This window comes from Lycorma delicatula, chromosome 6, assembly GCF_047948215.1.
Source record: "Lycorma delicatula isolate Av1 chromosome 6, ASM4794821v1, whole genome shotgun sequence".
Classification (NCBI taxonomy): domain Eukaryota; kingdom Metazoa; phylum Arthropoda; class Insecta; order Hemiptera; family Fulgoridae; genus Lycorma; species Lycorma delicatula.
This window is the reverse complement of record NC_134460.1, coordinates 121,885,570-121,910,966: the sequence shown is the minus strand read 5'-3', so window position 1 is coordinate 121,910,966 and position 25,397 is coordinate 121,885,570. Positions and strand designations below refer to the sequence as shown.

The window sequence follows — 25,397 nt, the reverse complement described above, 5'->3', positions numbered from 1 at the left end:
TTGCGCAGGTGGGCAATACCACGTACGTCCACTGTGGACGTATGTGGTATTTCTTTGCAACATCGACAAAAAAAAGTCCTTTCGGTTTCTCTTTAGCAGCTTTAGCTCTGGCCGCGTTATCTTTGTATTTAGCATAAATGTTGTCGTGCAGTTTTTATGCCCGATCCAACTTAGGATCACCTCTTCTTAATCTGTTCTCCAGATTGGTGCCAGGACCGCAGTACTGATAGCTGGTACGTGAGCTTCTACCGGTCGATAATCCGTAGCTCTATTCACTACAGTACCGACAAGACTGCCTTACGATGACAAGATTCCACAACCTTTTTCCTAGTCGTGGTTTTTCGCTTCTTCTTCACCGACCTATTCATCAATGTTATTAGTATTAGCTGTGAACCGCGCTTTTTATTAACCAATTTTGAAATTACCATTGTATCATCGAAATGAAATTATCATGGTGTATGTTCTTCCCACTCGTTCCCTCCCTAATTGTCTTTGCTTTTTTCTTATTGACATCATGTTCTCTGATCTCTTCCGATACATACAGCTTAAAGTCATTCATGAAATCTTCAATTTTCTTTTCCACTTCCTGTAAACTTAATTTAATGATAACTGTGTATCTCATATCGTCAATCGACTGGGATAGTTTGTTTACATATTCGATTGATTCTGATACATGTAACATAATGTCATTCATGAAATCTTTCTTTTTCTCTTCCACTTTCTTTAACCTGCAATTGAGTGCTAACATCACAGTTTTTATTTTGTCAGTCGAAGTGTTCATATCATCGAATCGTTTGTTCATCCCTTTCTCGTATTCAGCAAACATAATATCTACCCATGGGAAATTTACGGCACCTTCCAGTTTATCAGAATCGCTGACGTCACAAAATCTGCATCTTTTCATGACATAATCACCGTTCGGGGTCAAAACAAAGCCGAGACCTAGTGAACTGTGACAAGCCTTACCTTGTTTGCGATTACTGCCACCACTACCAATCTTTAATTTGGGCATCTCCTACATTTGTAAGAAAATAAAAATAAAATCAATGTACTATAACGACCATCAGTGATGGTGTAGTCACTTAAGTGATACCATGCTCTTTCAACTCCTCTACTATGGCAATGAAATCGTTGGCATAGATAGATTTGCATGTAGCTTTTATATGACTCATCCCCCGACTTTAAGTCAGGGTTTTTGTAGAATAACAGTTACAGCAATCCAGGCATGAGTTTAAACATTTGTTCATCGATATGCATTCCATCTTGATCAAAGCTGACCGGCTTCTTTCCATGTACCAATAGCCATTAAAATTCTTGACCCCAAACACAGGGTCTAACATTTTAAATTCACGAGTATTGAGTATACATCATAGGAAGTTTAATGTGTAATGTGTCATTTGATTCTTTTCTACGATCACTTTTCCTTTCACCTACATTATCTATATTTCTAGTCTCGTTATTAGACATGCTTTTGTCTTCCATCCCATCACCGTGTAATCCTTCTTCCTTACTAGTCAATGGGATAGATACTACCGGTCATGTAGTTGATTCTATCTGATCCAAGATATTACCAATCCAAGTTTCCTTCTTACCTAACGTTTCTTTGATTTCCTCTAACGGTTTGGTAAGGGGTTTGAACAATTTAGACATCGGCTTCAGCTAAATCGTTGACAATGACTGTATATTTTTACGTTTGAACGATTCATGCAATCTAGCCAATTCTAATTTCAGTTTTTCATCCTTCATCGTGATCAACACAGTATATATTATTAAAACAATCTACGCTGTGGTAATAATATATTATGATTATCAACGTATGCCAATAACGCTGCAACAGGGTCTGTTATCGGTGCAACGAGGTCTGTTATTGATAACTAATATTTGTGATGATCATGGTTACCGGTGTTCTTTGGTGGTTGGGTTTTCAATTAACCACATATCTCAGAAATGGTCGACCTGAGACTGTACAAGACAACACTTCATTTATACTCATACATAACATCCTCATTCATCCTCTGAAGTAATACTTGACTGCGGTTCCGGAGGCTAAACAGAAAAAGAAAAAAAAGAAAATATTTATGATGAATGTGTTGAAACCGATCCAATATTCTGTTCAACTCACTTTTTTTATCTGTAACCATAAAGCCATGAGGGTCATTGTTCCAAACAGTGGAGCAAACAAATTTAAAGTCGTCAAAAGACATGTCAGTACTTACGTGGTCCTTATACACATGCGCTAGATTAAGCTCGTCCTGTTTGAACACTACCAGAAAGTTACAGTTGTCATGGATCATGTGTTTCGGTGTCAGCATAAGACTAAGTCAGGTCGTATGACTTTTTTTTTTTTAATTTTAAAGACTTTTTTAAAATCAGTTTTATTTTTATTTAAAAAGAATATTTTAAATAGAATATCTTTTATTTTAAAAGAAAAATCTATTTATTACATCATTTATTTATTCATAAATTAATTATTTTATTTTTTAATTAGACTATCAAACAAACTAAAGTCAAATCCCTGTCACATTATGTAACATTAGTAATATAACAAGAAATACATACTTAACTTTTAACAGTCTATCTCAGACAGGTAAAAAAGTGTTAATAAAAACCTATAGAATATTGTAAATTTTTAGGTAAAACTTTTTCTATACGAGAAAACTTCATTAAAAATTATCAAAAAATAAATGACAATTTATTTTCAAAAACATGAACACGAATACATGGACTGGTGTTAAACATGTTTTTCATACATATGTACGTGTATATTTATGTACATTTATAAGTGAGTTTTTGCATACTAACATGTAAGCAAACTTTCTAAGTAATCTTATATGTATGCATGACTGCACAGAAACAACTTCTAGATAAAGATAAAAAATCTTCTTTTTTTTTTAAAAAAAAGCAATAAAATGGAAGATAACTGTATCGGTTGAAATTTATTACTAACATACAAAACACTTTATAGATAACACAAAATTATAAGTATTTTTATTTCTTCTTTAAATGTTAGATGTTTGTACTCTAGTCAAAAATTATAATAATAATTTAAACAAGAACACCTAAGACACCTATTAATATCGCACAACAATTTTGGACCAAATTTGTGATTTTATAACAACTTGGGGACATTACGTGCCATAACAACAAGTTTTAAAAATCTGAGTTCTGAAATCTGATGTGGACACCACATGACTTCCTTGAACGTCTATTAATTTACATATACATATTTTTTTTATAGTGAGAAGTACATAAAACTTAATTCATTAATAATTTCTGATATTTTTTATTTTTTTATTTAATTGTTATTGAATTATTTATAGTATTTTTTTTTACAATCAGAAGCTAATAATTATTAATAAATCAATTATTTCAATTAAAAAAAAAAGTTAAAAAAAGGACTTGAGTCTGATTTGAATCGATGTGCCTTGTAAGATCCAAATACTTCAATAATTAAAATTTTATTTGCCAATAATTCTGGAACCAATGAAAATAAGTACCACTTATTTTTTGAAAAGTTTTCAATGAGAACTTATTACTGCAGTTAAGAAAAAGTCCAAAATTCATATTTTTTTTGGATTTTGGGTTTTTTGGACACTTTTGGTTCAGTCGATTGCAATCAAAAGGGAAGGTGCACAATTAGATGTCACAACAGTCCTAAATCCAAACTGTCAACATCCTACAGCTAATCTTTTTTGAGTTATGCGAGACACATATGCACATACATACATACAGATGTCACATCGAAACTAATCAAAATGGATTCAGGGATGGTCAAAATTTCCGTTAAAATCTGAAAAACAAAATTTTTTGCGATCTCAATACTTCCATTACTTCATACAAGGAAGTAAAAATGTAAACTACATTTACTAAACTTGTTTAATTATTTTAACTTAATACAGGCACTACAAGAACAAAAATAAAACAAAAACCTTGTTTGGTTGAACATGCCAACTTCTTCTCTTTCCTTGTCTTTGTAAAGTAGAGAGATCTGTGACTGAATCTGCTGAATTTGGTCCAATATCATAAACACCTGGTACCAAGCGTAATCTGTTACCTGGGCATATACCCTGTAAAAAAATAACATAAAAGAAAATTGAAATTAAGAAAATATTTCTAAACAACATGAGTATGTAATATATAATGAGGTAAAAACATACAAACACTTATCCACTTTAAGGAGGCTTTAAGTGGCTTCTTCCCAATAAAACACTAATATTACTTAATAATTATTGAGTAAGCTGAAGAAAAAATACACTCAGAATAAATATCACCACATTTTGAATAAATATTGTTATTTTCTGATTCCTTGATAAAATAGTAATCTGGAGCGTTTTAAAAACAAAACATAAAAAATAAAGATAAATACACAAAACTGCAAAATCTAAAGGAATAGCATCCTGAAAATTAAAAAGTGTGAATTAATAATAAAATGTTAATGATACAAGCTATTTTTATAAACTGGTCCCACGCGTTTTAGAGGTTAAAAAATTGTGGTGCACTTTTACAGCATTTATTAATTAATGACTCCATTAATTATTCAATACCAGTAACAAAAGAAAAATTAAACATAGACAAAAAAATTTATGTTTTCATTTTTGGAGGTTTCTATACTTAATATAAATAAAAAATAATTAGATTAGTATACTAATGTACGGTTTAAACATAAAAAAAATAATAATAATTCCTCACTTCCTAAATACATGAAAATAAGCTACCATAAAATCTTTTCCAAGCAATGATAATAGCTCATTCATAAAACCATTAATCATCATAGTTCCAAAAACATATGAACATACACTCACATTTATTTAGAAACCAAACAGTAGTTTTTAATTTTTGTTTACATAGAAATCAAAACAAGTATAAATAGTAATGAAATAATAATAAAAGTATAAATAGATGTGTGTTTACTGATGTAAAATAAAATTATAACAAATCAATCATTCAAAATCAAAATTAATATACAAAAATTCACTTAGAATAATATGACCGTGCCAAGTTGGCTTCAAGAATGCAAAGAACAATAAAAGGCAGTTAATGTTCAATATTAGTTTTACACAGGTTCATACTCATACACCACATACAGGTTACATGAAAAATTTTAGATTTTTCTAAATAAAAATTAAACTGCTTGACCCATTACTATCTAAATTTGTACATCTCAAACAAAATAAACCAATTTTGTCCAGCCCACTCCAATTACAAAAACAAATTGTTTTTAATTAAGCAGTTTTTTAATGATTCTTAAGATGCCACAAGTTCTTCAGATATCTAGTACCAGTTCATTAAGCCAGCATCTTGTTTCTGTAATATGTGCACATGTTTATTTTGGAATTTTAAGCCAACATCTACAATAAAACAGAATCTAACAACAAAATGGTGTGATGCTTGAAGACATTATTGAAAGTAAAAAGTATTAATACATAACTGATTGACTCAGCTTCTTGTCAAGCATCCTTACAAGAAGGCAAATTCAATATCATCCTGATCAAAATTAGGTGAATGTTTAATAATAAACTCAACTGGAGTAACAGCTGACGATTTTTATCTTTTTATTTGGCTTCAGAATTATTTCAGGTATTATTATTTCAATTGGATCAGGTTCAAGTATTACTGAAGCAGTATCATTAACAAAACCTCAATAACAGAATTATAAATGATATTAATATTTCTGAAAAACTATTTATAAAATTAATTTTCAGTTGAAAAATATCAAATCAAACTCTTCAAATAATAAAAAGTTCAATTATTTAATTAATTCATTCATTCATAGTGTTCTGTTATTAATTCAGATCCTGTCATGGCTGCAGCTCTCCACATTATTCTATCCTTTGCCAACCTCTTCATTCTAGCATATTTTCCCTTTATCACAATTCCATTGATTATTTGAAATATCTTCCTTCCTCCTCCCTACCTTCCATTCACCAAGCCTTTTATTGCAACCACTAATAAACACTTTCTTCTCATACAATGACCTAGCCAGTTCCTTTTCCTATACAGAACCACATTTAGCATTTTCTTTTCTCTCAGATTCTTCTAAATATTCCTCATTTGTCACATGTCCTTGCCATTTGATATTTATCATTCTGCATCACACCCATATCTCAAACACCTCAATTTGTTTTCTGTCTTCCTTTCTCATTGTTCATGTTTCAGCACATAGAGCATCACACTCCAAATAAAAATTTCCTTAATCTCTTCCTTAATGCTAAGTTTAACTTTCCACACACCAGTCTTTCCTTCTTATTGAATGCCTGCTTACTTCTTGATATTTTTGTTTTAATTTCTACTGCGCAAGTCAGGTCATTACCTATACAGCTCCTTAAGTACTGAAATTCCTTCACCTGCTCTAAAACTTCATTTCCTGTCTTAACCTCAATCTTCTCCTCTTTTCCACCTAATACTAGACATATTTTATCTTCTTTTTGTCGATTCTCATACCCTGAATTTCATAAACTTCATTTAAATCATAAAGCATTTAATTTAATGTACTTGGTCTCCCTGCCAGCACTGCCACGTCATCAGCAAACATATAAATTTTATTCTTCTTCCCCTGATCTTTATTCCTCTTTTTCCATTCAGACAGTATTTAATTATTTGTTCCAAATATATACTAAACAATGCTGGTGAAATTCAGCAACCCTGCCTTTCTCCCCTTTCAATCCCTATTCTTCCTGTCATTTTTTTCCTACCCACATTTTTATTCTCTGGTTATAGTACAGTTCTTTTTTTAGGCATCTCTCTTTCCAGTCAACTCCCTTCTTCTTCAAAATTAACAGTAATTTATCCCATCTAACTCTGCCTTTTCTAGATCAACAAATGCGACTTACAATCTCTACCTGCTTTCTATGTATCTCTCACCTATTACTATTAGAAACCCTATAGCAACCCTTGTCCAACACCTCTTCTAAACCCATACTATTCCTCCTCAATATTGCCATCCAATTTATTGTATATCCTCTTGTTTAAAATCCTTAATAGTACCTTACCTGTATGTGATATTAAACAAACTATTCAATGTTTTTCACACCTCTTTATAATCAAGTTTCGATTGCATAGATCTGGTAATAATAATTCTCCTGTCTCTCTTAGTGATTTGAACAGTTCAATTGATATTTCATTACATCCCTCAGCCTTTCCTTTTCTCATCATTTTAATTGCCTCATTTAATTCACTTTTTAATATATTATACCCTTTTCAGTCTTCATGAACTTTATACTCTTCTTCCATTCCCATATCTATCTTTTTTGGATTTTCTCCTAATGCTATAAATCCGCAATGTATTCCTTTTTATTTCCTCCTTCTCATTAAGTGTTTCCCCATCCTTTGCGTCTACTTGATACATTTTCTTCCCTGGTTTCTCTTTGAAAACTATTTCTGAAGCTTCTTTATATATCAGCTTCCCTTCTTTTTCCAAATTTTCTACCACTGTTCATTTTCCCTCAAGCCAGTTGTTTTCTTTAGCTTTCTCAGTTTCTCTTCTTTGTTCATTATTCAACTTTCCATATTTCCTTCTACCTTCTTCTGTTTATATACTTTTCCACTTTCTCCTTTCATTCATCTTGTTCACTTTTTTCAACATTTCACTTTTAACCCTTTCTTTCTGTATTCTGTTCCTGTTTTTAAATTTTCTTAATTTTCATCCATTAATCATCTGCATTACATGGTTTTCTCCCATTCTCATTGTTTCCAACATCACTTTCTCTAAAAATGAACTCTCACTGTGCCAAAAAAAAATAATTTTTTCCATTTCCCATATTGTTTCTTGTTTTTTAGCTTCTCCAAATCATAGAAATTTCTTCTCCTGCAACTCCCAATTTTCTTGAGCCTAATGTTCATCTCCGCCAACTAGAATGTGATCTGAATTTATATCTGCACCTGGATAAGCCATAGCATTCTTTAAACAATTTATAAATCTTCGTTGTATCATAATATAATCAATTTAATAATTTTCTTTGTTCAAGAGAAAAATACATTAATTATTTAATCTAATCCAAAATTAAATTTAGACTTAACAATTTTAAAATCTATTTCTTTCATTTTATTAAATTATATTACTCAGAATAACATAAGAAGTAATAAAAGAGAACTGGAGAGAGTAGAAGAATGGAAGAAAAGGTAGGGGACAAATTGTGGAGGAGGCCAAGGGACCCACAACAGACATTAGCGCCAAGATAAGTACATAGTAAGTAACTTTTCATTTTAGATGGACAAAATGAAATTAATCCATAAACTTAGCATTCACCTTAATATTATTGTCTCCCTACTGTAACTGTAATTAGTTACTGAACTTTATTTCATACATATGCTTTGGTGCGTGTGCGTGCGCGCCAGCACAAATTTTGGTATCTTCCAAAATGGTAGAGATTTTCCTTATCTAATCCATATGATTCTCCTAATGTGCTAAAGCATATTCATGTACAGTCAATTCATTTAATCATTATATTTACAACTAAGGTGTAAACCATGAAACAAATAATCAGGGAATGCAAAATACAAATTTACTTATTACATTATCACAAACTACACATTTATTACAGCTAATTTACTACTAATTTAATGCTACTGCTTACTATAATATAATATGCTAGTTAAATTTCATTTCATTAATAAGCATGATGAATTAATATTCTACATTTAAAAAAGGGGTTCTGTAACACCTTCAAAAACCACAAAAATAACAGAACATCATATCACAAACCAGAATGTATATATAAAAATTAAAACTGTAATAAATATTATACTGGGAACACTAGATGTACATTCATTCACAGATAAAAATAAATCAGATATACAACCATTAAACCCATTAAAATCAGCAACTACGAATTACCTTACAGAAAATGATCACAAATACACAGATATTTACCGTAACATGTAAATTTCACTGGATGTAATACGTGTTATTAACTCTCAGCCATCACCAACACCGCTGATGAACCATATAATAATACACAGCTGAACAGTGCCAGCTTACAAGACTTAAAATGGAGATTCTATTCAGACAGCAGCTCATAATAAGCCCATTCCCTCAGAAAATAGGATACAATTTACTTGAAATTGTATAAATGAGTCAATTTATCATGAAATAAAAACATTAATTCCTTTTTTTGAATAAAAGAAACGTAAAATTTGGCTCTTCGGTACGGATTTATATTCAGATGAAGTGATTATAAACACTGAATATGTCCTTTTTTTACTGTAAAATTTTTTTTCTTTATTGGGAAGATAAAATTTATATTATCATTTCTTAAATCTCCAGCCTTGTCATTCAACAGAGATAATATAAGGTTTAATGAGATGTTTCTTTTTAAAATAAGTAAATTAAATGAAACAGTTATATAATAACATCAAAAGATATTTTTAAGCTTGTTTTTCAACACAATTCCAACTGTTTCAAAATTAATTATATGAAAAAAATATCTTTATTCATTCTTAAAGTTATAACTGAATCAGTTATTTAATTGTAATTAATATATTCATACTTATTTATGCTGACATTAATTACTTAATTTTCAATTAATTTCATAGTAATGTACAATAATTATACAGAAATCATACATGTATTAATATCAGCTTATTAATAATTAAAAGTATTAAGGAACAACTGCTTCTTACAGAAAAATAAACGACAATAAATCTAAATGTCATTATACAGAAACACATTAATAGAATAAGTCAATAAAGTAAATAGACTATAGATTAAATCAAAACAAAATTTACAATCAAGTTTGTTAACATTTTAATCAGAACAGTATTGATAAATGATTTACTCTGTCATCAATCATATAAATCATTATAATAATTATTACATTCAGAAAAAAAAATTAAATAAATCTGACCTGTCGTCCTCGTAATGCACATAACCACCATCCTTCTATACCACCAGTATTCTGTTCTAATACTGTTAAAAGATCACCACGTCTAAATGCAAGCTCATCTGGTGACTCAGCTATATTATCGTAAAGTGCTCTAGCAATACAGTTCTGTAATAACAACAAAGACAAAAAAAATGTATTAATTAAATAGAAAATAAATCAATAAATATATTTGTAGAAACTTCAAATACAGATTGCATTATTTTTTATTTTACAATTTTTGATGCATTTATATTACAATATATTGGAGTAACATAAGATCAATAATGAAAACACTGTTGTTCATCAAAGTTTATCATTGAAATATGTTAATACACAATAAGAAAAAAATAAGAAATTAAAAGCAACATTTCAAATCATCCCAGTCATTAATCTTTAGCTTTAAATTGAAAAAACTCATTCAAATTAAAAATATACATCAAAACTCTGATGTGGACACCAGATGACTTCCTTGTACACCTATTAAATTACATATATACATTTTTAAAAGGAAATAAAATTTTATTTCACTAATAACTTCAGATTTTTTTCATATATATATATTATTGTTATTACTGAATTATTATTTATCAATTTTTTTTTTACAATCAAAGGATTAATTACAATTCTCTGATTTACAATCAGAGAATAAACCAATACATTTAGACTAAAAAAAGTTAAAAAAAAAAAGAAATGGTCAGATTCAAACTAATGTCCCTTCCCCTTGTAAGATCCAAATATTTCATTAATTAAAATTTTATTTGGCTATAACTCTGGAGCCAATAAAAATAAGTACCTCTTATGATATATCATTGAAAAGCTGTCAATGAGGGCTTATTACTGCGTTAAAAAAAGTCTAAAATCCAATTTTTTGAATTTTGGGCTTTTTTGGTCAAGTCGATTGCAATCAAAAGGGAAGGTGCACAATCTAGTTGTGCACCTCCCCTTTTGATTACAACAGTCCTGTTGTATACTTTTGATACAACAGTCCTAAAACCATAATTTCAGCATTCTACGGCTAATCATTTTTGAGTTATGCAAGATATATACGTATGTATGTACAGATGTCATGCCGAAATTAATCAAAATAGATTCAGTGATGGTCAAAATGAATGTTATTTCCACTGAAATCTGAATACCAAAATTTTTCGCGATTACAATACTTCCTTGTACGCATACAAGAAAGTAAAAAAAAAAGCAACTATCCATATTGGATTGGCCTCTATATTTTTATTATGTAAAACAAACATCTAAATGATAACTGAAATAGAATAAAAAATAAAAATATTTAAAAAACTTTTTTCATTTTTTTATTATACAAGATCTCCAGGGTATGTGGTAGCATCTTATCTTTTATCTTAAAAGTTTATACATTTGAATTCCAATTAGGGTTGGGATTTTTGATACACTATAAAATAAATTAACCATTAAAAAACTGTTTCTGAAGAATTAAATAATACAAGGTTATTATTATATAAATACTCGATTTTTATCCTACAATATAAAAAAAAAAAGAAGTACACTTTGTTCAGCATAGAATGCGGCGGATGTCAAAGTTGAAATCTGACCTTAGGAAAATTATCTTTCAAATTCAAATATGAGATACTTAAAATATATATTTTGGGATTTCTGAATAAGGAGTTTAAAAAAAGTAATTTTAAATAATTACAACTTTTTTTAAATACTTTTTTAACATTGAACTTATTTTCTGTTCCAAAAGGTTTACATTATATGAACGTATAAAGTTTTATTTCTTAAAACCAATATATATCTTAAAAAAAAGTACAGCACTTGGAACAATGGTGATTCACAGAATCATCAAATATTAATTTTTTTCCAAACAATCAGCTTTTACTTGTAAAAAAAATTTAAAAAAATTTCTGGGCAAGGGGACTATTAAGAGGGATCAATAAATCAAATACGTTTCATTTTTAAAAATGAATTACTTACTCTAATTTACATAAAGCTTTCATCACAAAAAATAAAATAAGTATACATAAGTACTTATGTTTGTAAATACAATAGTTGATAACAATTAATTGTTGGATATTGTATATCTATTTAATTATTTTCCTTTAATTTTTTACATGGAAAAGACAAGTATAAATATTAATACCTTATGTAAAATACTATTTGCAAATATTTTACCAATTTTTAACACATCAGCACAAACTGATAAATTGAATTTTCATATTTCACAAATATCTTCCTCAACATCAATTTTATGGTAAAAGTTCTTATAAAATACCAGAATCCAAACAGCTTTTTTCACTAGCTGAAGATTAATTCGTCAGAAAAAATATAAGAATATATTAAACAATTAATTTTCAGATTTATTTAAAAAAATGTCAAACTGAACAGTGTTTTAAGATGTTAAGGAAAATATGATTAAAATATTGCAAAAGAAGTTTTATTTATAATTTTCGCAAATCGAGAAATTAAAATACAAGAAGAAAAATAAAGAAAGACAAACTGTAGTTCAGAAAGGTGTGAAACTAAAAGCAGCGTTACCTTTTTTTATTTCCTCTATACTTTTTCCTGTTAATATTAAATGATATGTAAGTCCTTTTTTTCGCTTAAATAGTATCTTTTTTAAAAGTTACGTTATAAAAGAAATTTTAAAAATAAAATGAGTTTATCATGAATAAAATGAAGTTTCTGGCAGGATCTGTTATGAAATGATAAATTAGTGTGGTTATATATTAATGCAATCAGGATTGGTGAATGTAGTTTTAGAAGGAATTTAAGAATATAATTCTAAAACATGTATTTATAGTAATAGAAGATAAAGGTTAGAGTACATGAAACATACAAAAGAACAAAAGGGGTCTACACAAACATGTTAAAAGAGAAGGGCACAGAACAAAAATGAATTCGGCAGCACACCAATGTCAGACATTCTGAATATATTTTATCAAATGAGACAGACTTAGACCCGATCACACACGAGTAACAAATTCATATCTGTTAACTGGCAAAGAAATGTGTATGAGATAAGCATCAACATGAGATAAGACATGAGATATGTGTATGAGATAAGCATATTAAGCATCAACATGAAGAGTATACAACGTATGAAAACTTCAGAAAGTTACAGACTAAGAAATAATATTACTGCTGATTCAGAAAATGGTAAAGAAGAAAAACTAATTGCTTACCTGCATACCAATGGATTATTAACATTTATAGTAAGGTTTTGATGAAGTCTGTACGTGCTATGTTTGACCAAGAATCCTTTATGTCAAGTTACACCCAAACAAAGAGCTCACAAATTTAAATGGTATTATCCAACATATTTTGTTATTTCATTTTACTGTATGTTTAATGTATTATTTTTGTTTTTGTGTTTTTATGTAAATTCATGGTCCTTTACACCATGTAAGTGCTATATGTGTGTGTTGTTTAAATGTTCATCTAACATTCATTTTTGTCTTTTATTAAATTTCAGAGCCCTACACACCCTTACATCTGACAATACTTCTAGTAATTTTTTTTTTTTTAAACAATGTGATGAGGGCTAATGACATTGGAAATTGATGCAAAAATAAAATTGAAATGAATGTCGAAAATAAAAGTGCGTTAAATAATCAGTCAAATTGCTGATGACACAAGATATTTTACAAATATAACATATTAACCAAATAATTTCAATTAATAGTGTAAACATTTCCCATTTTTTGCTGTAGTACAATGTTTTGTTACAAATTTATCAGGTATTTTATTAAAAAGAAAAAATAATGAAAACCTACTACAAATGAAATTATTTTTTAAATTTGTGTGAAAAGGATTAAAGGTACAATTACTTTTAACTACAATGAAAAAAAAACATAATAAGCAGTAACTCTGTAACTGATTTTAATAGAAGGCTATAATACACCACTATATGTGTAATACTAGGGAAATATATTTGTTTTATTACTATGGGGTGATATGGTACAGCGCATCTGTCTCATTCAGATATATTGTTATCTTGTTCACAAACAGCACTAACACAAATAAAACCGGCATGACTAATATCAAACTAAATCACATTATTTCATCCCTAACCCAAATCAAATTACAAAATGTCAATATCAATTAATATTTAGGGCAGTTGTATCAAAATCACAATAACAATATACTAGAAATAATTAATAAAACAACAATAAATAATTGTCAAATGAATATAACTAAAAAGATTTAAGAGGGGTTGTATGGGTAACCACTTGTAGAAGTTGGACACTAAAAGCGTTAAGCAACAAACAGATATACTAAAGTAATGCCACAATAAAGTATAAGAAAGTAAAGAAATAAGGCTATACAATTCACCTACAACATACAGTATTTTATTTATTATTATAGTTGTAATTTCTCAACAAGTGTTCTACTTTGCTTTCATATTTTTTTTTTTTACAGCAAAATGCCACGTAAAGAATTTTTTTACAAAAAAAAAAGTTTCACTGTTATTGTATAATATATAAATTTACTTTCCCCCATTTTATAAACAGGTTTTATAGTTATCCATACATATAATATGGACAAAACCTAAAACATAAATCATAAAAAACTGTCACACAGCTTGGCAAAATTCCCAACAAACAAATTTACAAACAAGCATTATATTTATATCTGAAGTATGTAAAAAATTATACAGAGAAGAAATCTTTATTGTTAAGCAAACAAATCTGCATTTAATGTTTACAATTTAAAAATTAAACTGATAAAACATTAATAACGCATAAAAATAGTATTTAAATTTATAGAATCAATAAACAAAAAAAATAATACTTTGAAATTAATTAAGAAAAAACTATTTTAATATGCTCTGTAGTAAAAGTACAGTTTATCCATTTTATAAAGCGATTTTCACTTCAACCATAACTAATCTACTGTAAAATGTAAAACAAATAAAATTATTTCTGTAGAATTTATAATGGTTTTGTTTCTTTAAAATTTATTCTTGTCCCTCAACTGTGTTAAAATAAAATACTTTTAAAAAAACAAGTTTTGTTAGTTGAATTATTATCATTGATCAATTTATTATTAATAATGCAATACAGCAGGATTGGAATCAGTTCCAAAAAAAGTACATGTAATTTATCATAAATAAATGTGATATTAGTGTATATATTTAAGTCTTTCAAAAGGAATAAATTAATGGTACTATCTAATGTCTAATCACAACTTTATCGTATTTTTTTATTTATTTTTGCTTGATGATATCACCACATAAACTTGAAACTTGTTCATGAGGAATGGAATTTTGTAGCGTATGAAAAATTCCATGCCTGACCAGGATTCAAACCTGGAGCCCCCAGATGAAAGGCTGAGATGCTACAACTCCACCGTAGAGATTAGCATTTTAAAATAATATATTTCTGTAATGCAATATAATATTAGGTTTCTATAAACAAGGAGACAAAATCTAATACAAAAAATTCAATTATTTACAAAACATGTAAAAATCAATAAAAAAAACCCCAACAAACAACTGCATAACTTTCCCAGAGCTTCACTAAGAAAGTAATATAACAAACAGTCTCAACAGGCTACTACTTAGAAAGAAAATTAAATGGAACATTAAAGTACTTAAATATGCATCTAAAGAAGTACGTAAATAAAAATTATTTTACACTCTGAGTAAAATTTTGAGGACTGACTGTGAATGTATACTCTTCACCAGCTTGACCATTTGTAACCAAAATTAAATGACATCAATCATCACCACCATGCTAACGTAACGAATGTGAAAAATCACATTTTGCAGATTCGTCAGTTTACAATCTGAACATCCTGTGCATCTTGTGGTAAATTATCCAACGCGTATCTCTTTTAGGAAGGCTAGTTTAAACCTTTTCACTTTTACAAATATGAATTCCTATTTAAAATTTAACACTAAAATTGCTGTTTAGCTCTCCTGAAAAGTTGAGTTTTTCACATTCATTACTTTAGCATGGTGGGCACGAAATAACCTGTTATCAGAAGCCATGATTCAAAATTTCATAAACATCTATTAAGCCAGTCTGAAGATATCAAACGTAACTATAACTGATTAAAAACAAAAACAAAAAAAAATGTAAGAAAACAAAGTCTTATTATTCCCTATTACAAACTGAAATTGCCCAAATACATAACTAAATCGAAGTACTAATGTAATGTAATCATATAATTAGCACAAGAATGCTTTTTTTTTGTCCAGAAACAACAACTTTTGCCTCTATTCCTTTGTAGGGTTTGAATAAAACCAAACACTATCACGAAGTATTATAAAAGCATGAAATACTGAGGAGGCATTAAATTAAATGAAAAAATCTACTTTTCCTTCGGATAACATTTTTAGATATGGAACTTATAAGGTCCATGTCACCCTATCCTTTGACTGAATATGATCAAAATTGAATGGCATTAATGCTTGTTATATAACAATCATCATGCCAAATTTCATCCAGATCGGTTCATCTAATCTTTACTTAACAACCAAAAAACAAGGCAACATATATACATACGTGCATATATTTATCCTTCTGGAATTCTTCAATGGTGAAATTGTGTTTTTTTTAGTTACAGGAGGGGTGTGCAAAGATCCCAACTTGTGAAATTTGATCTGATTAACATTCTTTCCTTTTATATATAATGTATCATGTAACCATATAACTGGTAAAATAAAAAAAAAATTAATTAAATTTTTTGGGGAAAGTATAACAAAATCATCTTTCAAAAGGATAATGAGATAAAACAGCTGAATATCATGTTTTGATTCAAATATAATAAAAGAAGGTGATATAGCTTAAATATATATCAAATATGTTAAAAGTATTTCCATAATTCTAAGATAATAAATTGAAAAAATTAAACCAAATTAAAAAGATAAAAAATAACACAATAACAGAGTTATGCAACATGTACAATATTTATTACATAATGTTTAATATTTTTTTTATCAACCCAATTTATGATTATTTTATGAAAAAAAATCATTAAAATGTTATCTTTAAAACCATTAAGATATAAAATTTACTATATTACTATCAGTTACATTTAATTATGCTTTTACATTTTTTAACCGCACAACATAAAATAAAAAGTAAAATTTTATGTATACACTATACTTCCTCTATACTATAACCTTATTCCTTTAAACTAGACAGAACCAAATATGGTCCAGATGAATGAAGTCCAGATAACTTGGAAATGTCATGAAACCTAAACCAAACACAATTAATATGAAGTATAAAACTATAGAAACCTATTTGAAATTTTTTATAGTGCACATATAAACAATAAATTCAAACTTTATTTACACAAAATCAGTTTTAAAGAAATAAGCCTACAATATAGTCACTTCAATAAAATTTCTTGAATGAAGCACATATATGATTATATAGTGTTTTTGAAAGTTTATGCTGGTATACTAATATACACACCTAACTAATGTATCTATAATCTACAGTGAAGAATATGAAAACTCAAATATATCCAATTTCAAAAAATTAATAACCGACTTTACTCTGCAATTTGTAACACATAAAGATTTGAAATTAAAAAAAAAAATCAAGATTATAATTACAAAAGAAATGAGATTCTGAATTTCTTAAAAAATTATTAATGTATAAATTTAAAACATCCTAAGGTCAAATTGGTCAGATAATCTGGAAATCAGAATAACAGTATTCTGATGTACGACAGTATTCTGAAAGTATTACTGGACATATGAATAATTAGTATTACCTTTCTACAATTAGAATCTTTATTTTTATTACCAAACAAATAAAATATCCCTGACAATAATTAGGATTAGATGAGTTTCTAATACGATCATTACCAAACCAAATTACCCCAAATCATTATGTAGGAATAATCTATTTAAGGTTTATATATCAGGTGGATACTACACACACCGTACAATTCAGGGAACGGGCAATGAAATTCCTTAGGAAACTTAAGCCTGTTTTCAAGCAGCTCTTTCATACCTGGAGGAAAAGTATAGTTCATTGCAACATAAAATATTTATTACATTTTGTTTTACCAGTAGAAACAAAATCATTAAACAGTAATGCACAACTCTCATCTTGAATAAAAAATCTTAAACTAAAATCTTAAGATAAAGATATCTTTATCTTTCAAAGCATTGTTGAGTGGATGAATCTCCACTGCTTGGAAAGGGTCTTTAAGTATGCTTTCGGAAAGGGTTGGTCATCTCAATTCACATTCTATCAATTACCCTTAATTATTAATCTTTTTTGCAAACTGGTATTTCTAGATTTATTGGACACCCAACTGGATCTACAACAGGTTATCTCTAAAGTAAAGACAGTTTCATTGAAAAAAAATTTGTTACGAAAACCTTATAAACATTTTTTATTTCTCTTAAACTACATACCTTATACTACATCTCTATATAATCGCCACATGAATTAAGACATTTATCTTAGCGATACACCTACTCCAATATACACTCGTCATATTCTTCTGCCGCCAGTCCATTTAGCACTGATTAACAGCATTTTAAAATTCATCGTCACCCGCGAATTGCTTACCACTCAAAATTTCTTTCAATTTCCCAAACAAACGGTAATCAGAAGGAGCTAAGTCCGGACTATATGGTGGGTAACAGTAACTTTCCCATCCAAATGTTCTCAGTAAATTACGTGTCGGATCCGCAACATGTGGACGTCCATTATCGTGCCGACCCCGGCGGTCGGCCGCCCACGTCGCCGATTTTGAATGGCGCGTCGTAACTTACATAGAGTTTCGTAGTTGGCTTCTGCATTTACAGTCGTTCCCCGTGGCATGAAATCGATCAATAGTATGCCAAACCGATCCCAAAAGACTGTGGCCATCAGTTTGCGTCCAAATGGCTGTGGCTTGACCTTTGTCGGTCTGGTTGGTGATTGAGGATGACGCCATTCACTTGACTAACGTTTTCTTTCTGGCGTGTAATACGAAATCCACATTTCAACGCCGGTAATGATTGAAGTAAGGAACTCATCACCTTTTTCTGTGTAGCGCATCAACAATTTCAAAGCTGATCCCATTCGGATTTTTTTGTGACGTTCCGTTAAGACCCAACGTGCACAACCCTTTCTGAAGCCTAAACGGTTATGAACAATGCGACCGATAAGCTCTTGAAACATAAAAAAAAGAAGGGCCAGGTCGGAAATCGTTGAGCGACGATCTTTTCTGATTGCATCATCGACGAGTTTCAACAAGTCCTCAGTGACTATCGAGGGCCTCCCCGAACGTTCTTCATCGTGCACATTAATTCTGTTACTTCTAAACCTTTACCACCACTTTCGGACGTTTCTTTCATTCATTACGTTATTACCGTACAGAGCAACCAACTGCCTATAAATTTCAGCCGGGTTAACGTTTTGATGGCTTAAAAAACGTACGACCATGTATTGCACAGTCGGAGGCAACATCGATTTTCCTACTCATTTTCTAACGCAATAACTCACATGTAATCAAAGATACTACAACGCGACAACTTACTGACAACAATGCAGTGTATACATTACTAGCATGACCATGAACGACACAGATTCGCCAACCTTAAGGAGAGAAATTTCCAAGCGATCTTTAGAAATATCCCTCGTATATTAAACTATCCAAGAATATTACTGAATTACTGTAATCTTGATATTTAAGTCCTTTGTAAGAATTCCTGACTAAATGTATGTGTGAGAACTCCTATTTTCTTTTCAACTCTTTTACAAAAGTTCAACTTAATCCGAACGCACAGTAAAACAGAGCCTCCTAACATACACATTATATTCATCAATTACATCACTGGCAAATTATAAGCTAGATATTTTGGTTATATATATATACTTCAAATTTTTTTTTAAAAACCTACACCAAAGGAAAAATCATGTCAAATCTAAATTTCTGAATGGCAAAAATTCTCATCTTCTATAACAGATTTACAATTTCTAATGCGCAGAAGAAAGCTCATCAAATATTCATGAATTATAGAAAATTAATATAAACTATATATGATATAAAATAAACTACTTACAAAAGATTACTCTAATGGAGAGAATCAGGAAGTATTCTGTATCACATTGATCAAAAAAGGAAGCAAAATATGAAAATACGAATACCACATTAAATATCCTATTTTAAAAGTTAAAAATATTTTATATTTTTAAATCTGAGTATATCATAAACAGCAGATAATTTTATGTAAAAAAATACACCCTACCCTTGTATTTGAAAACACAATTCAAAAGTATCAAAAAGAGGATGAAATACCAGGAAAATATACCATTAACTTATGGTTTTTATATTACGTACGATGTTCCCAAACTTCATTCATCTACCCGAAACATAATGTTTAGCAAGAGGGAACCTCTCCTACCTCAAAAAAGATGAAATATAATTCCTGGGCAATCTATTAAAAAATAAAAACTGCCAGTAACTGTTAAAATCTTCATTCCATATTCCAAAGTATAAGCCAAGTTTATATAGCGAATTAATGGTCACTAAAAAATATTAAAAATTGAAATTCCTACATAAACGTCAAGAAAAATTAAAAGAAAATCATTAAATTTTGAAATAAAATTATAATCTGAATTTATTAACATATTTTTTTTTATCAATATCTTCTCCTGAACTTAAAAAAAGAAAATTGTTACATGGAAAAATAATAAATATTTTTGTCATAGAAAAAGCGGTTTACAAATTGTAGAAACTAAGAAACTAAAATATTTTTTATTGTTTTAGTTTATTTAAAAACATACAGAGTAATTTGTTCACAAGGTAATAGGTGATAAAATTTTATTCCCTTTCATTTTTAATTAACATTTAATTTTAATTATAGTACATGAGAATTAATTTTAGGACAGCAGGAAACAGACCAAACAGATTAAAAGTCTTATTAAAATAGTGTTTTAATTGTATTATTTTTAGATCGTTCATGTCTGGCTGACTCTTTCTCGTTCTCCCTCTCCCAATGACTTTACTTTCTATTAAACAAAATTAAATTTATCTATTAATAACAATTAATTATAACGAAATAAGTTTTATAGATTTAATTGATCATTAAATAATACTGAGTACCGATATAAAAATAACATTATTTAAAAATTATATATTATATTTTAAATATATCACCAGACAATAACATTTCTCTAGTATAACTATATCGCACACGTGTCACTTAGCCTGTTTCCTGCGTCCTGTGTTCTCTTTTTCTAAGTTCATTAATCAAAAACTGTTATATACTTAATTTTTTTTTAATGCTTAAAGAATTATTTTAGAAAAGATATCTTATGACTTACACAAAATGTAACAGTTACAATAATGCCCGATACTGACACGCGCTATGTACAATACTATTACAGACAGACGATGAAAAAAAAAAAGAAAGATTGGATTTCTGCCAATTTTTTTTTTTAAAACCACATGTGACAATTTTAACACTTTAACAGACAGGATATGCTAGTTTTAAATATTTAAGTATTCTTTTAATTTATATCTTTACAAACTGAAATTATCCTTCTTTTCTTAGGATAAATTTCTTACATATTGCCCAGAAAGAATAACTCGATCAAAATTCTGAAAAATTTCCCTGGCTAACTGATTTTTTACTACCATGTACGAAGTAAAGGAAGTATTGTGATCGTGAAAAATTTCGATTCTCAGATTTCAACGGAAATATCCATTTTGACCACCCTGAATACATTTTGACTAGTTGCAGCGTAACGTCTGTACGTACGTACGCATGTATTTATGTACGTGTGTATGTAGGTATGTACTTGTGTATGCAGGTATGTACGTGTGTATGTGTAGGTCGATAGGTATGTATGTATGTCGCATAACTCAAAAACGATTAGCCGTTGTATGTTGAAATTTTGTATTTAGGACTGCTGTAACATCTAGCTGTGCACCTCTCCTTTTGACTGCAATCAACTGAACCAAAAGTGTCCAAAAAAAGCCCAATTACCAAAAATGTTTGAATTTTGGACCTCTTCTTAACTGCAGTAATAAGCCCTCATTGAGAGCTTTTCAAACATATATCATAAGTGGTACTTATTTTCTTTTATTGGTTCCAGAGTTATAGCCAAATAAAATTTTAATTAATGAAATATTTATCTTACGAGGAGAAGGCACATCGGTTCGAACCAGACTTCATCTCCTTTTTTTAACTTTTTTTTTTTAATTTATACATATTGATTTATTAATAATTATTAAACACGTAATAATAAAAAAAAAATATTACGATAACTAATAATTCAATAACAATAAAAAAAATTGAAAAAATCAGAAGTTATTAGTGAAATAAAATTTTATGTAATTTTAAAAATGTGTGTTTGTAATTTAATAGGTATTATTACATATGTGTATATGTAACAGAGTTGGTGAAACATCTGATTATTTAATATTAATTGAAAATTATAATTTAGAATCGTATTATTTTTGGATTTTCTAGTTCAATTGTATTTAATTATTCTGGAATTTCTGTTTATTTTTATCCACATTAAAGTTAACTACAGAGTGACTGAAAAATAGACCCTCACAAGAACAATATATACGCCGAGGCATACATGTCTGATCTTTAATCAGTTGCAAAATATTCTTATCTTTTAGTTCATTACTCTTCTGATGTCGGACAATATTCTCTGAAGTCGGAGTTGATCATCGTTTCGTTTATTTGTTTTTTGTTGCCAATCATTTAACCTCTCCTTGGTTTGATATAGTTCTTATCTTAATTTATGAACACGTTCTCTAGTTTTCAAATTTTTTCTCTTTATATTCAACATCCTCTCTTAATCTTTTTATTCTTTCCTTGATTTTCTTCTCTCGTCGAGTAAAGTTTTATTGCAGTACTCGTTCTATGCACTTCATCGACCTATTTAGTTCATCATTAACATATACGCGATGTTAAAAGTTAATTATTTAAAATTAATGTATACCAGTTGTAATAATGTTAATTGTATAATGTTCATGTTTGATTTATTAATAATTATTAACCTATGATTGTAAAAAAAAATTTACGATAAATTAGAATTCAATAAGTTATTAATGAAATAAAATTTTATGTACTTTTCATTTTTTTTAAATGTGTATATGTAATTTAATAGTCTTACAAGGGAGTCATGTAGTGTCCACATCAGATTTTTTCTCAGAGAATTATTAAGCTAACTAAAATTTATTATAGATTAATAAACATTATATGGATTTACTTACAAAAACATGTTTCTAAAGAGAAATAAAATGCCTGGTATCAAATTACAAAAAAAAAATACATCTATCTACATATATATGTTTGTATTATCAGACATTATGATACAGTAATAAAGTCCAGAGTTTATAAGTGTGTGAATATTTAAATATGAACTCAAAATGTAGAAAAAAGGAAAGCAAAATAATTAGCAAAATATTATATCCCATAAAGGATTTAAAGTTAAAAAAAAAACAGTGAAATACCAGACTAAGCCGGCAAGAACTGCAGTTATTTGAGTATCACCTTTAATGCCGCTACCGTTGTTGTTATTTCTAGCAAAGCTATTGGTTGTGTACGTTACAACTTTTGTATATTGTAGGCAGCTGTAAAGTGTTCATGCTTCAATGAGGTACAGTTTCATTCTTTCCAATTATATTTTCTAAAATGCCTTTCGATCAAGACAAAGTTTTAGAAGCTTATGTACGTTCTGGAATCTTTCAAGAAACGCGTTAAATATTCGCAAAAGATTTCAGAATGCCAGTATTCCACATAAAAATGGTAATAATGGTGTAGCATACACCATTTGGTTAAAAAATGCCTTACAAAGGAGTCGGTTTCAAACACTAAACGAAATAGGCTATCTTTCTTTCTTTTAACGAAAAAAATCTATCTTATCTTTCTTTTTAATGAAATAGCTACTCTCTGTAGCTGATATTCAAAGATAAATTTCTGCTAAAGAAATTCAATAAAGCGATGTAAAATACATATATGCCAAAAACTTCTTCACGATTTAAATTTGAAACCATATCGTGTAATAAATGTACAATAACTTATAAGAACAAATAAACCGAAAAATCTTAATTATTGCTATTCACTTCTTTAAAACATTACAAACATCTGTCGATGGATAGATACACCCGATGATATAATTAATGTCAGACGCGGCATGGTTTCATTTATCTTATCATGTTAATTCACACAACCCTAGTTAACAGATGAATGAAAATCCTCAACGGATATTTGGGCATCCACTTCACGATGAAGAAATCGGTGTACAGTGTGTCGTTTCAGTTTATCATGCAATAAAGTTGAACCAATATATTTCTAATCAGACTGTCGATACAGAAATGTACTGTACAATTTTCGAAGAATTTTATGCTCGGTTAACAAATCGTGAAAAATGAATACGGCTTCCTCCCAAAAAAACAGAGCAACATTTCATACATTAAACGATTCACTGGCACGCGTTCTTGCGATTTTTATAGAAGAATGAACTGTCAGCAGAGGGTGCCGGCGAGTCGGCAACGTTCGCCGGCGCTGTGGGATTGCGGAGGACCTTCCTTGGTACCAACATTGATGTTACCATAGGCAAGGATATCCCAGGTAGGATTCAGAACTGGTCTGTAGTCGATGATTGCGAAAGCGATCATCGGCTCATTGTCTTTGAGTGGATAGGTGGGCTGCGCGATGTCTATAGGGCGGACGTCCCTGTTCAGCAGGGGCGCTTCCTGCACAGGCGGGCGGATTGGCCCCAGTTTTCGAACATTCTTGCGGCCAGGATGCGGGTGTTCACTCGTACCCTGGACGAGGTCCCATTAGATAACCTGGCAGAGGATTTTTCTTCTGCGGTGGTCGAAGCTGCAGAACTCTCAATCCCCCGGAGCACGGGTCGAGAGAGAATAGTTGGTTGGTGGTCTCGGGACTTGACTGCGGTAAAACAGACCGTGGACCGACTCAGGAGAGCCGCACAGCGTGCGCGTGATCCTGACCGGCGCGAGGCCTTGTTTGCGGAGTACCGTCAGAAAAGGAACGAGTATTTTCATAGAATTAGGACTTCTAAACGAGATTCCTGGCGCTCTTTTGTCCAAGAGCAAGGGAATAGAGACCCTTGAGGTGTTGTCTATCGTGTTCTTGGTCATAAACGTAGAAAGGACAATCTTCTGTTGGCTCTCTCGACCCAGGACGGCGTTGTTGTTGAGAAAGATCGGGTTCTATCTCTTCTGATGGACGATCTGCTCCCCGATGATACCGAGGTTGGTGAGACCTCGTATCACCGGAGAGTTCGAGCGGCGGTTGTTGGTTTCAATACGGACTCTGTGTCTTTGGAGATTACCGAGGCGGAAGTCCGCCAGGTAATCTGTAGCCTTGCTAGGAACAAAGCCCCCGGATATGATGGTATCACGGTGGAGCTCCTTGTTCGCACCCTGCCCGTAATTCTTGGCCCGTTGACTAGAGTATTCAATAGGTGTTTGTTCGCCGGGTATTTCCCGGTTTGTTGGAAGCGAGGAATTCTAAAGTTATTGTTCAAGGGTGGCGACAAGGATCCCACCGTTAGTTCTTCTTACCGTCCTCTGACGCTCTTACCAGTTGTTGGAAAAATTTTCGAGAAGGTT

General features: G+C 30.0%; 1 protein-coding gene across 1 annotated transcript in view; it reads right to left on the bottom strand.

The window, feature by feature from the left end:
- Positions 1–25,397, bottom strand: part of p130CAS (Serine_rich_CAS and FAT-like_CAS_C domain-containing protein p130CAS) — a 158,827-nt gene that overhangs the window by 25,338 nt on the left and 108,092 nt on the right. Inside the window, exons 2-3 of the mRNA XM_075368464.1 lie at positions 9,843–9,986; positions 3,930–4,067 (exon numbers count right to left, since the gene is read on the bottom strand). Coding sequence (XP_075224579.1) covers positions 3,930–4,067; positions 9,843–9,986 — 282 coding nt within the window. The remainder of the gene's footprint in view (positions 1–3,929; positions 4,068–9,842; positions 9,987–25,397) is intronic.